The sequence below is a fragment of the Notolepis coatsorum genome (assembly GCF_963971535.1).
Source record: "Notolepis coatsorum genome assembly, chromosome: 3".
In the NCBI taxonomy this organism is placed as follows: Eukaryota; Metazoa; Chordata; class Actinopteri; order Aulopiformes; family Paralepididae; genus Notolepis; species Notolepis coatsorum.
The window spans coordinates 91,188,026-91,205,970 of NC_140167.1; the positions used below are offsets into that span (position 1 = coordinate 91,188,026).

The window sequence follows — 17,945 nt, forward strand, 5'->3', positions numbered from 1 at the left end:
ATACACAGTGATTGATTGCCAATAACTCGATAAACAACATGATTTGGACGTATATACCATTATACAAGCTGGAGATGGACCGGGTAAATCTACATCCCATAATGATAAGATTTCTACTCTACGATGATCGCCCAACGGCGCGCGGAGACTGGGGTGAGTTTTAGCGTGTAACGTTACCGCCTTCGATACTAACTGCTATTATCAACATTTGACCCACATTAGATGATTGGTATAACGCTGCCCACGGAATTATAAACGCCCCCTAGCCCATCCGGTCAACATCAGATGACGTGTAGTAACTTCTAGAAGTACGTCTAGTTGGAATTTTTTATATCGCGCTGATTGCCATAAAACTGTATTGCATCATCAATATAATGCATTTGGGGCTATAGATCACGTTCTGGAGAAAGCTGCAGAAAGAGATGAAAACATACTTATACATTAGACCATACTTTACTATGAATATGTGAATGAAAAAGTTTAACGTTGCTACACAATGAACAATACATATAGGACTTTGAATGGGCCCTAATAATGGCAATGTAGCAATAGAATTTAAAAAGTTATAGCCATGCAAAGAAGGGGTACTTCTCCATAGACAAATAGAGCCGGCAACCTATGGTATATCATGAATTTAACCCAAGGCAACCAAAGTGTAGTGCTGAATATTATTATAATAATAATAATAATTACTTGCATTTATATAGCGCTTTTCTAGACACTCAAAGCGCTTTACAATGTAGGGTGGAAATTGCCTCCATCACCACCACTGGTAGCACCCAACCTTGGGCTACACAGGCTCAATGGCTGCCATACACTGGCACCCGAGCACCCGGCACACATCACACTACACAATGGCTGAACGGCTCAGGAGACAGGGATTGATATCAGCCAATTAAGGGGAAGGGATGATTAGGTGGCCTTGATGTCAGAGACCTGATTTTCAGCGAGTTCGGGTTCCTGAGAAGCGATTTACAAATATAATGAATTATTATTATTATTATTATTATTATTATTATTGGGAATTTGGCCAGGAACGTCGGGGAGCCCCTACTCTTTACGATAGGCGTCCTGGGCTCTTTATTCAGTCAGGACCTCAGTTTAGTGTCTCATCCGAAGGACGGTACTCTTATAGATAAAGATGGTGAAATTACAGCTGGTGATGTTATATTGAATAGCCATAGCTATCTAGCGCTAGCCTCCAGGCTGTTGATGTTATGTATTCAATAGCCAAGTTAGCTATCTAGCACTAGCCTTCAGGCTAGTCGTTGCCAACTAAAAACACACTTCTTCAATCAATATCTGAAATGAAGGGGGGGGGGGGGAACAAGAAAAGAAAATGAACCTTCTTACTGTCTTCTACTATCGTGCACTCTTTCACTAAATAATCTTCCTTGCCTATATTACTACCTACTATACTAATATGTCTCTACTACTATGCACTCAACACTGTAGCACCGGTTTCAACACCGCAGACTCAGATGATAATTATGTATATGTAATCTCATGAAACCTTCGTTAAATATTGTAAAATATTGGTTAAAAGTGGTTAAAAAAATGCCAAACAGTCGGAACATTCTGGCACTCGTAATCGCTGAACCCCGCCTATTTGGTACGGCCAGGGGTGTAAAGTACTTGAGTAATTGTACTTTGTTACAATACTTAAGTACTGTTTTTTAAGGGATTTGTACTTTACTCGAGTATTATTAGGTTTGTATACTTGTACTTTTACTCAATTACACTGCAGAGAAAAAAAACATACTTTTTACTCCTTACATTTAAAATGCAGACCTACAAAGTACAAAGTACAAATCTTGCAGGTCCAACAATTTTATTTGTTTCTCTGGCCGAACATTAACGTTATTAACTTATTAATCCTGCGGCAGTACTTTATTTAAAAACAGCCAATCAAATCCCCATCAAAGGAAAATTAACCCGCCCATACCCATGCTGATTGGTCCTTGTGTGAGTGTATACTTGGTTTCATTCCAGCCTTGCCTAAAACAGCTGATGATTTCACTAATTGGCTCACCTCTTCAACTAACTCACCTGGTGCAATGTGTAGTTAAAATTAGAACTGGGCCCACAATGGAATGAGTTTGGGACCCCTGGTCTATCCCTTGCAATAAAAAAAGTTTTAACTTTAACTTTTTAGCACTTAAGTACATTTAAAAGTAGAAGCTTTTTGACTTTTATTCAAGTGTGTTTTTAGCCAGATACTCTGACTTTTACTTGAGTACGATTTTGAGACGGTACCCATACTTTCACTAATTTCTGGATACTTTTTACATCCCAATGGTACCCCCAGCAGATCAAAACGAACTCTCCAAAGGATTTAGCAAAATACTACTTAATCCAAGTGTGAAGTGCACATCCGACCAAGGCAAAGTGCTGGGTATATGTAGACTTGAATAAAAAACCCAAAAAAAACTCACTCGAATCCAGCTCCCTAGTCAGACATAAGGCAAAAATGTGTGGTCGCCATGCTGGAAATAAAGCATGGGCGTTACAATAAATGCCAGCGTGCAGGTATGTTCTTCCACGTGTAGCCAGAGCAGGGTGTGTGGTCTGAGGGCAGGCGCTGACCGAACAGACGAAACACCCTGGATGCCAGGTGCCGCTGGCCGCCGTCAGGTAGTTCTCGCTCACTGGCTCCCCACAGCCGGAGCACTTTGGTGCAAAGAGGCGGTAGAAGTCTCCGTTACAATACGGCTTCCCGTCCTTCTCCAGGAAGCCTGGGAGAGGAAAACCAACACGGCCGTGACGGAGGCACACGTGAGGAGGGAAACAGATACACACACAGACGCACGCACACACACACAGACGTTATTATTTGAATTCACTGATTCAATTATATATACAGTATCTCAGAGGTTTCACACACACACACACACACACACACACACACACACACACACACACACACACACACACACACACACACACACACACACACACACACACACACACACACACACACACACACACACACACACACACACACACACACACACACACACACACACACACACACACACACACACACACACACACACACACACACACACACACACACACACACACACACACACACACACACACACACACACACACACACACACACACACACACACACACACACACGTAATTTCAGCCTGAAGCGTCTCACCTTCAGGTCCAAACCGGTCCCCACAGTGGGCACAGAAGAAGTGCTCTGGATGCCAGGTCTGGTCCATGGCTGTCAGGATGTTCTGAGAGTGGAGTCAAAGGTCACACATAGTTACATACTTACATACATCCCCCCCCCCCCCCCCCCCCAAAATGATTTGGAGTAACAAATTGGACAATATACTGGGTGTTATCATCATACACTGAATGTATGAAATGAATGAATGGGTGGATGGATGGATGGATGGATGGATGGATGGATGGATGGATGGATGGATGGATGGATGGATGGATGGATGCATGTCTTCTTCTCCACCTGCAGAATGGGTCCGTTGCAGTAGCCACAGCGGGGAGAGAACAGCTGCTGGTAGTCTCTCTCACAGTAAGGCCTCCCGTCTCTCTCGAAGAAGCCCCCGCTGCCCAGCTCCGTCTGACACGCCTCACACACAAAGTGTTCCGGGTGCCACACCGCACCGAGGGCCGTGATCATCTGGACGTCCGGGCGTTTCACAAAGATAAAGACATTTGGATAAAAGCCGTTATATAAATGCACCGTTTACCATTTTACGTAAAGAATCTCACTGGAACATTCTTTTCCAAAGCGCTTTACAACCACATTCAAAACGTGGGCGTTTGTGGGTCGTTGTAAACAGGGACTCCTACAGTTTGGTCGGGGCGCCTGCACAGCGAGGGAAGGATCTAGGAGAGGTAGTGTGACCTTCCACACGTTACACTCTCCCAGTGAGAGTCCGCGCTGCCAGGTGAAAAGAAGCGGTGGGCTGGGTACACATGTGTCGGAGGAAGCATGTGATAGTCTCCGCCCTCCCGGACCGATGGTAGGGGGTAGAGTGCGCAACGACCAGGAAGGGGATTGGGAATTGGCATACCGACTAACATTGGGATGGGAGAAAAACGGAAAAAGGAGGGGGAAAAAGATAATATAATTTTTTTATTTTTTTAATTACTACGATCTGGGCAGGATCTGCAGCGTACCGCGTGGCGAGCAGGGAGCAGAACACCGATCACATGCAGGCAGCTTTCAGGTACACAGTATAAAATGATGATATTCTTGGACTTTCTAAGCATGTCCTTTATGCAGAATCAAAGAGCTAAATGGGAAAGAATGAATGTATTTGTTTATTTATTTATTTGTTTATTACCTTTCCCACAATGTACTTGGCACAAGAAGCGCAGTGGCCCTTAGCTACAGTACGGACGCCGATCTTCTCCAGGTCGGAGGTCAGCCCGCCTAGAAGGTCATCTATAGCGTCTGTTTTTCTGTTCAAAGATGGCGTCTTAACGTCTGAACCCGTCACGGTGGTGGTGGTGGTGTTGCTCTGCTTGTTCTCTTGGTTTTCTCTCTCTTTCTTCTTCTTCACTGACTGCTTTTGAGTAAGTGGCGGTGGGTTTGAAGACGGTTCCGGAGTCTGAAAGATAATGAAAGTGGCAAACATTAGTATTCATTATATTTATTGGGATTTGTAATAGACACATTTTACATGAATATTCTATAACTGTAACTGGCATTAATCAATTCAATTTGTACCGCACTTTATATTTGTGAAAATCTCAAAGTGCTACAGGAGATAAAGATAAAAAGTTAAATGAATAAAACAATAAAAATTCATAAAACAACCAATGAAATGGAAGAACATAAAAATAAAATAAAATAATAATAAAATGAATAGAAGTAAAAATAAAAGTTGTGTTGAGTACATTAGGTTTGCCAACACTGCCCTCTGCTGTCATCTAGTTTATTCCACCAAGGCACGTGTAATCCATTTACACAAACAGATTAACACCAGCATACAATGCAATCATTTCACAGGGTTGGTTGCTAAGCCTTTTTATGGCAACCCTTTTCTTTTTTTTGTTTTTTGATCCACTTTTTCTCCCATTTTCTATATTTTCTCCCATCCCAATTTCGTATCATCCAATTCAACCCTCCCCTGTCACGAACGCTGTTTCTTGCCTCCCACAAGCCGGCTGCAGTGAGGACTAAGTCATACATAGCACAAGTCCCCTCCGGTACTTGAGGTAACAGCAGTCGCATCTTTTCACCTGCGCAGCTCGATCTATCAGTGTCGAGGAGTAACGCGTGGGAGGCTCACGCTGCCCCCGACACTTCCTGATTCTACTGCGCAGGCGCACCAACCGACTTGTAGGAGTCGCTTGTTCACAACGTTCGATCCCCACCCTTCAGTTTTTTCCCTCCCCGTAATACGGCCAATGTGTATTACTGCGGACGACCAGCCAAACTGAAAAACAATGTGGAGAGCTGGATTCGAACACGCGAATCCTAGCGTCTCCACACTGGTGGCGAGTGCCTTAGACCACTACACCACCTAGCCGCCATGGCAACCCTTTTCAATATCTGGGTTCCCCTACTGGCAGACTGGACTCACCCCTGGTCCCAGGCCCAGCAGCTCCTGCATGAGCGAGTCCAACTCTGTGGTGGGGGAGGTGGGAAAGACCTCCACAGGAGAAGGCAGCTTGCTGACGATAGATCCAGGAACACCATGCAAGAGGAGGGTAGTGAGTGATGAGGGAAGTTATTGGGCTGTTTATTTCCTGTTTGCCATTTGAGGTTGGTCAACATGGTCTTGTTATGTTCATATACAGTATAGGCCTAATGATAAATGACCCACACACCAACTCCCAGATGCATGGTGAACTACAGTAGAATGGGTGCTCATTGGAGCACATTATGTCCTCATCCTATAGTTGGTAGTAAATATTTCCCCCCAATGAAAGAAGGACATGGCATGTTTTTACGTTTTACGTCGTCTCTTGTGACCTTTTCAGGATGTGTGTGAGTCACAAGTGCTTTCATGCAGTTTGTGGTTTTCATTGAGATTGATGTGTCTTTAGCACACAAGTTGCTTCCAATAGAAGACACAAGCGGTTACGATAGGTACTCCACAATTCAAAACTGACGGCACAACCAGAAGCCTGCAAATCATGCAAAACGAGTGACTGAAATAGTAGCTGTTTATGACGCACAATTAACCTCTTAAGCCCTAGCCATATTTTCAGAAAATTTGCAGAAAAGTACATACCCAAGTAAATGGAAGATTGCTCCACTTATACAAGGTCCATTTGCATGTTCCTGATATCTAGGGACATCTATGGACCTCAGGGATTGTATTCCCAGTGTCAGAAATATTGTGTCTGTTACTATATGCTTGAGTAAATTGTAATGAACCAAAGGAGAATATAAATTATTCAGATTATTTTCTTTTTTTCATCTTTGACAGTGAATAACACCATGCTACCATTGACCAGATGTGACAAATTGCCACTGAGCTCATTCAGTACCTTTTTTTTTCTCAAGTTTTCGCATTATAAACAAGGCCAGATTAAGAATTCAGAGGCCTCTGGGCCAGACTCTTGTGGAGGCCCCCACACACACATACACGTGCATGCACGCACAGTGGCGTTTTTAAATGTAAAACATTGGTGGGGCAGCCACTAACCAAGGCTACATACCAGGCAAACTACAGTAATCAAAATGACAATGAATGTTGTTAGCAAATTTCGCACCACATATCAGCAATAGGCTACAGGTAAGCCTGCATTGTTAGTCGTGAAAGCAAATTAATCTGTCCACGCTGAATTAAACCCTCTATTTTCCCCAGACTTTCCTTTTTTTGGATTTATCCATGGTTAGCTTACTGGGGGGTCGGAAACTCAAGATTAGCCACTTGCAGACGGCAGGGAGAGGCACGGGGTGTGACGTACTGTAGTTGATGAAATATTTTTGTTGACAAAATATTTTTGTTGATGAAATATTTTTTCATTTCAGTGTCACAGTATGCCATCGATCTCCAAAAAAATAAAATAAAAATAAAAAAATTTGGATGCCCCTCGTCACTAGAGGCTCACGGGTCGTTAATCCGGCCCTGATTATAAACATAGGTCCAAAAGGACCAACAGAAAGAAAAATGTCTTCCATATCTTCAAAAAAGGTTAAGAAAGGTTGCCAAATAGTATGGAATCTTCTCGTACATCCTCTGACAGTATACCTGATCTTTTCCAGTCTAATATACTGTATGATACATTACTTCTCTGATCCAGTGAATATCAGTCTCCTGGCCAGGAGAGAGCAGAAGGCCAACATTCTAATTTCCCACCATCTAAGAGGGGTAATGCAATAAATGGAGATGGCTCCACTGCCTTTCCAAGTATCCTAGATAAGGTCTCGAAGATGGTTTCTCAGAAGGTATAAAGCTTTGGACATGTCCAGAACATGTGAAGCAGAGTGGCTGGAGCCTGTCTGAATCGATCACACGTAGGATCTATGTCGGCATATATCTTAGAGAGTCTGTCTTTAGACCAGTGCAGACGGTGTATAATCTTAAACTGGATAACAGCATGCTTAAGACGAATGGAAGAGGAGAAATACCCCTGTATTCTTTTGTCCCAAGTGTGTTCTGTAATTGGTTCTTCTAAGTCCGTTTCCATTTTATCCTTAAGGAGGTCTATAGGTGTCAAATTGCTCATATTAAGTAGTTGTAAATTATAGTTATAGCCCGTTTCTGGACCGATTTACAGTTGAAAATGTTGTCTAACAGAGAGGCGGGAGGGTACGATGGGTAGCAATCTGAGTTTGAGGCTACAAAGTTCCGGAGCTGCAAATACTTAATTTTAAACTTAATAAAAGTGTGACCTGGGAATATTATTTCTGCACTAACTGCTCAAAGGAGGCCAAACTGTAATAAAAAGATCAGACAGTGAGATCACACCTCTTCTAGCCCAGGTATCAAAATCCCTATCCATCATTGAGGGAATAAACATGTGATTACTTGCAATTGGTCACAGCCCGCGATAGACCTTTAAGGGAGAAGGATCTTCTAAATTGGTTCCAGACTTTAATTCAACCGGGTTAGACGTAAAGCTAGAAATAGGCTGTGTGAATGGAAGTTTAGCACACAATAAGGCTGCTAGATAAGTGGACTCAACAGACTCCCCCTCCAGAACTGTCCACTTGGGGACAGTAACATCATTCCTCACCCAGTATAGCAATGACCTTGTTTGCTGCCCAATAATAATACATAAAGTTTGGGAGCGCCATCCCTCCCATTGTACGAGGTCTTTGAAGTATATCTCTTTTAATCCGGGGTGGTTTTTTGTTCCAAATAAAAGATGTTATTGTAATGTTGTAATATACCCTGGTGTTATTGTAATGTTGTGATATACCCTGGTGTTATTGTAATGTTGTGATACCCTGGTGTTATTGTAATGTTGTAATATACCCTGGTGTTATTGTAATGTTATGATATACCCTGGTGTTATTGTAATATTATGATATACCCTGGTGTTATTGTAATGTTATGATATACCCTGGTGTTATTGTAATATTGTGATGTGATATACCCTGGTGTTATTGTAATGTTGTGATGTGATATACCCTGGTGTTATTGTAATGTTGTGATGTGATATACCCTGGTGTTATTGTAATGTTGTGATGTGATATACCCTGGTGTTATTGTAATATTGTGATGTGATATACCCTGGTGTTATTGTAATGTTGTGATGTGATATACCCTGGTGTTATTGTAATATTATTATGTGATATACCCTGGTGTTATTGTAATGTTATGATATACCCTGGTGTTATTGTAATGTTGTGATGTGATATACCCTGGTGTTATTGTAATATTGTGATGTGATATACCCTGGTGTTATTGTAATGTTATGATATACCCTGGTGTTATTGTAATATTGTGATGTGATATACCCTGGTGTTATTGTAATGTTATGATATACCCTGGTGTTATTGTAATGTTGTGATGTGATATACCCTGGTGTTATTGTAATATTGTGATGTGATATACCCTGGTGTTATTGTAATATTATGATGTGATATACCCTGGTGTTATTGTAATGTTATGATATACCCTGGTGTTATTGTAATGTTGTGATGTGATATACCCTGGTGTTATTGTAATGTTGTGATGTGATATACCCTGGTGTTATTGTAATGTTATGATATACCCTGGTGTTATTGTAATGTTATGATATACCCTGGTGTTATTGTAATGTTGTGATGTGATATACCCTGGTGTTATTGTAATGTTATGATGTGATATACCCTGGTGTTATTGTAATGTTGTGATACCCTGTGTTATTGTAATGTTATGATATACCCTGGTGTTATTGTAATATTGTGATGTGATATACCCTGATGTTATTGTAATGTTGTGATACCCTGATGTTATTGGTTTCTGAACAGTGTTTACAGTTTATATGTTTGTCAAAGAGTGCACAGGAGCCTCACCTGTAAACATCAGCTGCTGTCTTAGCATCAAGTTCTGCAGAACCTTTATTTGGATCCTGTGTGAAAAGACACATAACAAATAAAAAAAAAGTTTGTCAAACCACAATGCAATTTTAGATTTGGCTGTCCTGAGACAAACTTTAGGGCTACAATGCATCATCAGACCTGGGCCCCGTTCCCCGTACCTGGATAACTGAGTTAGCCGGATAACTTTCGGTGAAGTCTGACTTAAGCCGGACTTTCCGGTTCCCCGTACCTGGATTGTCCAAATCACCATGACAACAGATCCAAAAGTTTGAGCCTGGTCGAAAGCAGGGTTTAAGTTCAAGTTAGCTGGATGAACTATCGCCACGCCCCCGCAAAGAAGTGACAGCCCGTTTCCTGAAATTATTCCCACAGTCTACGATCTGCATTATACCATTCTGAATTACGTTTTTGTGCTCCATTCTTCCAGAGGGGGCTTTTGAAATGTAAAATAGACCCAAAATGCTGATACTAAATTCACTTTGTCCTAAATAATGCACGTTATATATACCGTGGCGCTCGCTCGGTGCGATGTACACATTATGTGGTTATTTTAATTGTAACTGGGATTAAGATGTCTGATGAGATGCGCTGTTTGACGGATTTGAGAAATTGAATGAGCCGTTGACGTCACATTAATGAATGAGGATAAAGAGATGAAACTTCATTCAAAACAAAGAATATTCTAAACACGGGTCTCTCGTTCATTAATGTATAAACAATGAATTTATCCCATCTGGCACAGTGGCCCAGCGGTAGTGCTCAATCCTGGCAACCCAGCGACCGGTGTTCGAAACCCCGTGTTTCCAATATAATTTTTTGGAATATAATATTAATGATTATACGCCAAAGTAGCCTAATTTTAAGTTGAAATATTATAAATCTACATGCATTGAGGATGTCATTCTTTATATAGCTCTCAACGTGCACCAAATTGAATTATTCCTACATCGCAAAAAGAAGGGGAAGACTAGGTTTCGAACCCCGGTCGTCTGCGTGAAAGTCAAAAGAAGAACCCGTTACACCACTGTGGAGATAAGTAAAAGATCGACCATACATCAATCAATGGGAAGAGAGCCGTATCGTTATCCTGTATAACAGTTTAACTAATTATTTTCGCTAGCAAGATCTCATTTGATTATTCAATCCAGCAGGCAAGTTTAAAGAAATATAATCTGATTGATTGAGGTAATGAGGGACTTAAAATTAGCCTATAGATAACGCATTTAACTTGTCGGCGAGGCGATTGAGCCGTACTGCAATATGTTAATAAAGTTTTAAATCAATTAATCAATCAATGCCGCTAGAGAATCAGGATCTCTGCCATCGATACGTGCTGGCTTTTCAACTGGAGCGGCCGCGCGCACTTATCCTGGGTCTCAAGTCTGGCTTGAGTTAACGAGACTGAATCCACCTTCGAGGAACAGGAAAATCCCGGCTTCAAACATCGGGTTAACTGAATCTGGATAATGACATCTTGATCGACTTAGTTGAACCAGGTACGGGGAATAGGGCCCTGGACAACTGAGGGTGGATACCTGAACCAACCAACCAATCAGTAGGTTGAATTTATGGACAATCATGAACAACAACAACAACAACAACAACAACAACAACAACAACAACAACAACAACAACAACAACAACAACAACAACAACACCATACTCAGCTCTCTATAGGGAGGTGTAGTCTGACGTTACTTTAGTTTCCCGCGTGGTCCACCCATATAGGGATTTATCATTGGGAAAATGTATTATCGGCTATTGTAATAATTCTGCCTCATGAACATTGGCAAGCTTTCCATTTTTGCACAAAATGAGTTCCCTTCTATCACTAACATTATTGTTTAAGCATTTTTGGTTGAAATAAAGGTTTTTAATTTGTCGTAAAAAATAACTACACTCACCAGTAGAACGCCTGTCGTTCAGTGCTGTCACCTAATACAGCCAGGAGTCTACGCTGTGATGACGTCAGTCAGCAGCGCCAACGTGAAGTGTAGTTTCTCAGTGAACGAAAACATAAATGTTGTTATTTTGCTACTTTTATGATTAATTGCTGGATGAATACACACAGAAAGATACACCATGCCAATGTTCATGTTTTATTTGTTTTAAACGAGACAATTTAGAAATGGGTCCATTGGAAATACATGGCAATTTCAAGGAGGGTGGACCGTGTGGGAAACAGCAATGACATAACCACTACACCTCCCTATAGACCAGGAAGTGACCACTACACCTCCCGCGTTATTTTTTTTCGTAGCCGCATTTTGCGGAGACGCTCTCTGATTGGCCACTGACATGTTTGCCCAATCGCGTGACGAGCTGTGTCTTTGCCCATTTCCTGGTCTAACAGCCTGCAAACTACCTAACGCCTAGTTTATCACTGGTTAAGCTTAGGCGACTCTTTCGAAGTTGGTTAAGGTTAGAGTTTGGAATCAGGGCTGGTGTTCTATCGCCATGCTCTAAGACAAACTCTAACCTTAACCAACTTCGAAAGAGTGCCTAAGCTTAACCGGTGTAGAAACAGGCATCACATGATTGGGCACACATGTCACATGAAGTGGCCAATCAGAGAGCGTCTCCGCAAAATGCGGCTACGAAAAAAAGATAACACACACCTCCCTATAGACCAGGAAGTAACCACTACACCTCCCTATAGACCAGGAAGTAACCACTACACCTCCCTATAGACCAGGAAGTAACCAGTAACCACTACGCGTCTATACTTTCCGTAGCCGCATTTCTGGCAGACGCTCTCTGATTGGCCACTGTTGCCCAATCGCGTGACGAGCTGTGTCTTTGCCCATTTCCGCGTCGAACAGCCTGCAAACTACCTGGCGTTCTATCGCCATGCTCTAAGACAAACTCTAACCTTAACCAACTTCGAAAGAGTGCCTAAGCTTAACCAGTGTAGAAACAGGCATCGGCCAATCAGAGAGCGTCTTGCCAGAAATGCGGCTACGGAAAGTATAGACGCAACCACTACCATAGATATATATAGAACACTAGATAGCTTAAGGCGGAGTCACCAGCGTCACTGAACCGCCGCCATCTTGCTCGAGTCAGCCTTGAGTGAGTGTGAGTGAGCTGCACAGACAAAAATACTCATAACTCGCTGAAATATTGACGGATTTACAAACGTTTGGTTTATTAAGCATTATTAACGTGGCTATGATTCAAGCGGTTTGTAAAAAAAACATCTTTAAAAAAAAACATTTTTATAAGTATGCAGTATCATAACTACATCTTTGATGTTTATAGCAAACCAACCCGTTTGTAAATCCGTCAATATTTCAGCAAGTTATGAGTATTTTTGTCTGTGCAGATCACTCACCCTCACTCAAGGCTGACTCGAGCAAGATGGCGTCCCTACGACGACGTCGCTCTCCATTGGCCGGCAGCGCGGGTAAGCTATCTAGTGTTCTATATATATCTATGACCACTACACCTCCCTATAGACCAGGAAGTAACCACTACGACTCCCTATAGACCAGGAAGTAACCAGTAACCACTACACCTCCCTATAGATCAGGAAGTAACCACTACAACTCCCTATAGACCAGGAAGTAACCACTACACCTCCCTATAAGATAAGATAAGATATTCCTTCATTGATCCCCTTCGGGAAATTCAGGCATAATAGCAGCATGGGGGATGGGGGGGGGGGGTACAGGTAGTAAAAACAACACAAGCAGTGTAAACAAATAAGTCAATATAATTTACTATCTAACTAACTGAAATATACAGTATTCACAGTATCATATAAGGTGCAGTATGCGTAAGGTAGTGTTATAATTTACTATCTAACTAACTGAAATATACAGTATTCACGGTATCACAGTATTCACATAAGGTGCAGTATGCATAAGGTAGTGTTAGTCCTTTTTGGGTTCCTATTAGTTCTAGTTGGAGGTCTGGCAGCAGTCCCTGCCCACTGTTGTGGAGCCTGATGGCCGCTGGTATGAAGGACTGTCCGAGGCAGTTAGTTGAGTGTCGGGGAGGTATGAGTCTGTGGCTGAACGTGCTTCTCATCCTGACTAGCTCGTCGTAGAGGGGGTGGGAGGGATTCTCCAGGATAGCAGCCAGCTTCCTTATCATCCCCCTCTCTGCCATCACCTCTAGTCTGACCAGCTCGACTCCCACCACGGAGCTAGCCTTCCTCACCAGCTTGTTGAGTTTGTTGGTGTCCCTCGAGTTGGTGTAGCCCCCCCAGCATGCCACAGCAAAGAAGAGGACGCTGGCCACTACAGACTGGTAAAATGACTGCAGCAGTCTATTGCAAACATTGAAGGACCTGATCTCCTCAGGAAGAACAGCCTGATCTGTCCCTTCCTATAGAGGGCCTCTGTGTTATCCGACCAGTCCAGTTTATTGTTCAGGTGTACCCCAAAGAACTTATATGACTGCACCACCTCCACCTCCTCCCCTCGGATGGTGATGGGAATCGGGGGGGGGGCTCTTCTTGCCCCTCTGGAAGTCCACCACAAGCTCCTTGGTCTTACTGGTGTTGAGTTGGAGGTGGTTGCTGTCGCTCCACCCCACAAAGCTCTCCACCAGGGCTCTATACTCCTCCTCATCATCGTCGGTGATGTAGCTTACGATGGAGGAGTCGTCAGAGAACTTCTGCAGGTGGCATCCGCTTGAGTTGTGGCAGAAGTCTGAGGTATAGAGGGTGAAGAGGAAGGGTGACAGCACAGTTCCTTGGGGGGCACCAGTGTTGCTCACCAGTACGTCAGACTGACTGTCCTTTAGTCTGACGTACTGCGGTCTCTCAGTGAGGTAGTCCTTGATCCAGGCCACCAAGCCGTGCTCCAGCTGCATTGCAGAGAGCTTCTCCGCTAGCAGTGACGGCTGGATGGTGTTGAAGGCGCTGGAGAAATCAAAGAACATAATCCTCACTGAGCTGCACGGCTTCTACTGGTGCTTGTAAGCTCTGTGGAGCATATCCTCCACCCCGATGTTTGCCTGGTATGCAAACTGCAGGTCGAGGGAGTCACACACCAGGGGCTTGAGGTGTTGCAGGACCAGTCTCTCAAACGTCTTCATGACGTGTGACGTGAGAGCAACTGGCCTGTAGTCGTTGAGGGTGCTGGGTCGTCCCTTCTTGGGCACCGGGACAATGCAGGAGGTCTTCCAGAGCTGGGGCACCCTCTCCAGCCTCAGGGAGAGGTTGAAGAGATGTTGGAGCGGTGCTGCCAGCTGCCCCGCACATGCTTGGGGTTGGTGTTGTCCGGTCCTCTGGCCTTATTCACACTAATCTTGGAGAGCTGCCTCCTGACATGGCTGTTAGTGATGGTCAGGGTTGGGGCTGATGTCTCCGTAGGTAGTGTGCTGTTGGCTGGCTATTCATTCAATCTTTATTTATACTCGATAATACACTGAGTAATTAAACTCATTTACAGTGCCGTCGAGATGTTACATACACAAGTGTCACAGTGTGCTCATAAATATAAAGACATCAGACAATCAGAATAATTAAGAGCACATTTAAAATACATAAAAAAAAAAAAAAAAATCTTTTTAAAAGAATAAAATAGCTAAAAATTAAAACAGAGGTAATAATTTAAAAACAATTACATATTGTGGTGACCTGATTGGTCATTAAGGTTCTAAACCGACCCATAGACACTAGAGTGTCTATAGTTTCAGTGTTTCCTGCAGGGTATTCCATGATGTAGGGGCAAAAAAGCCAAAAGCAGATCTACCAAGTTCAGTACAAACTCTAGGCACTCTAAGTGTAAGCCAAAAACTGGATCGTGTACGACAGGGTCCAGTGGTCAATTCCAATAAAGAACTAATATAATTTGGACAATCTCTAATTATGGCTTTATAAATAAAAAGATTGCAATGCAACTTACGTCTCTCTGCCAGAGAGGCCCACCCGACCTTATTATATAGGATACAATGGTGAGTACCATAACTATCACCGGTGATACATCTAATGGCTATAGACCAGGAAGTAACCACTACACCTCCCTATAGACCAGGAAGTAACCACTACACCTCCCTATAGACCAGGAAGTAACCACTACACCTCCCTCCCTATAGGTGTTACATCACTACTCACCGTCTGCTCAGGAACTGATCCAGGACCTGCAGGATTCAAGGCCAACTCCTCCAACAGCTGATCTGATAAAATAATATGTACACACACACTTGTTGTTTACGTGAACACACACACACACACGCACGCACGCACGCAAATGACCGAGTGAAAGGGGTTCTGCTGTGATGGTGTGTTATAACTAAGGCTGTCAAAGTTATCGTGTTATTAACGAGTTAACGCTAAATTATTTTAATGGCACAATTTTTTTTACGCAAGATTAACAGGCTCTTGTTTTTTTTTGTACATTATGATTCCGTTTTTTTTACCTTTATTTACCCAGGGTAGGTTTGATACTCTCATTGATACTATGTTTGTTTCTGACTCAAAGTGTGTGTGTGTGTGAGAGAGAGAGAGAGAGAGAGAGAGAGAGAGAGAGAGAGAGAGAGAGAGAGAGAGAGAGAGAGAGAGAGAGAGAGAGAGAGAGAGAGAGAGAGAGAGAGAGAGAGAGAGAGAGAGAGAGAGAGAGAGAGAGAGAGAGAGAGAGAGAGAGAGAGAGAGAGAGAGAGAGAGAGAGAGAGAGAGAGAGAGAGAGAGAGAGAGAGAGAGAGAGAGAGAGGAGAGAGAGAGAGCGAGAGAGAGCTGGGAGAGTGCGTGTGTGTCAGAGAGAGAGGGAGGAGGCGGGGGTGTGAGTCCTCAGCCCTTGTGTGGGTAAATGTAACAAGTTTTAAGTTATTTTGTGCATCACTCTGTTTGTTTTGAATTTTATTTAAATTTGCAATGCATAAGGTCATCCTTTTGTGTTAAATGGCTGCTTAAACAAAGAGATGGGGATGAATAGTTCAAGTGTAAAGTTCAACACACTACTGTGTTAGTAATCATTACTATGTAATGTTACAGTTAGTAAATTGGTATGCCCATCTGTTCTTTTTTTGTTGGGCTTTTATAAAAGAATTTCATGATTTCAGCATTTTGTTTTAACAATGCAGTTTGCACATCTTAGTTACTTGAAGATTCTGGACAGTATTTCTCATTGTGGCAATAAATAAACATGAATTTGTTTGCATAAAGCAAGCATTTGTCTACTCTCATGTACAGTTGATAAGAGTATTAAAACTTGAAAAATATCCGTTTAAGGTAGATTTAGAACAGATACAAAAATATGCGATTCATTTGCAATTAATCACGATTAACTATGGACAATCATGCGATTAATCAGATTAAATATTGTAATAGATGAACAGCCTTAGTTATAACACACACTGCAAGGTGCATTACTGTCTCAGTCTGTGGTCCGCTGCTACGACACGCTGCGCAGGCTCCTCAGGAAGTGAGGACAGCCGTGTGTAGCAGAAGTGAAATCTTTCAGGGCGTTTCAAGGCTTCGTCTCAAACATTACTTTGAAATTCAACTCCCTTCCTCACATAATGCTGTAATTATACACATACACTGCTAAGCTGTTGATATAAAGAATGTTAAGGCTTCAAAGAGGACGTTGATAACTCTGCATTTAGAACTAAGACCAGAGCTTTGAAAACCCCATTCAGTCGAGATTCTCTGTCTTTACCAAGTACTTATATTTTTCACGCTATGATGAAACTTGAAACCAAAAGCGTCGTACTAATGAGGTTGTCAGTTTGTTGGTGTGTTGGAACCATCAATCAAATAACGCCAACAACGGTTTACTACTGTAACACACAGCCAAGTAATGTGTAATAAATTGCTTGGAATTTTCTGTGTGACTTTAAAATCAACAACCCACAAAAAAAAGTCTAATGTAGTTAAATAACATTTATTTTAATATAGTTTATATACCATGACCAAGTCTTCTTTCACTCTAGCTAGATGAGGCTACTTATTATTCAAGATCGTCTGCCTGTGGGTGAATCACTGAATTGTCATGCATTTTCATGATTATAACTTAGATATCATAATCTGCCCACTGATTAACTCTATGTTTACTGTCTCTCTATACAGCAGGGTAAAACATGAAAGAGACCTAGTACACTTACCCAGCTCATCCATGCTCTCTCTGTCTCCGAGTGTGAGCCAGCCTACATGAGTATCTCTGTGTGTGTGTGTGTGTGTGTGTGTGTGTGTGTGTGTGTGTGTGTGTGTGTGTGTGTGTGCGTGGTTTGTAACCACCACACTCTCTCTCTCTCTATGTCAAAACTGTCGCTTCCTGTGAAGAATGAAGAACTCACACACTCAGACATACGCTGGAATGGGCAGACATAACGCTGAGACAGGCGCATGTCATGTGATTTTTATTTTTTTATGTTCTTCCATTTCATTGGTTGTTTTATTCATTTGAATTGTTTTTATTCGTTTAACTTTTTATCTTTATCTCCTGTAGCACTTGAGATTTTCACAAATATAAAGTGCGGTACAAATTGAATTTATTATTATTATTATTTACATCGCCTC

The 17,945-nt window shown here is 42.3% G+C and overlaps 1 protein-coding gene across 1 annotated transcript in view; it reads right to left on the reverse strand.

Moving 5' to 3' along the window:
* lpxn (leupaxin) overlaps window positions 1-17,543 on the reverse strand; it is a gene marked incomplete at its 5' end in the record, with an annotated part of 18,698 nt that extends 1,155 nt beyond the window's left edge. Inside the window, 8 exons of the mRNA XM_084311294.1 lie at window positions 2,587-2,735; window positions 3,170-3,251; window positions 3,485-3,658; window positions 4,329-4,595; window positions 5,574-5,664; window positions 9,449-9,504; window positions 15,543-15,604; window positions 17,531-17,543. Of these exons, the coding sequence (XP_084167420.1) occupies window positions 2,587-2,735; window positions 3,170-3,251; window positions 3,485-3,658; window positions 4,329-4,595; window positions 5,574-5,664; window positions 9,449-9,504; window positions 15,543-15,604; window positions 17,531-17,543 (894 nt within the window). The remainder of the gene's footprint in view (window positions 1-2,586; window positions 2,736-3,169; window positions 3,252-3,484; window positions 3,659-4,328; window positions 4,596-5,573; window positions 5,665-9,448; window positions 9,505-15,542; window positions 15,605-17,530) is intronic.
* Window positions 17,544-17,945: the final 402 nt, after the last annotated feature.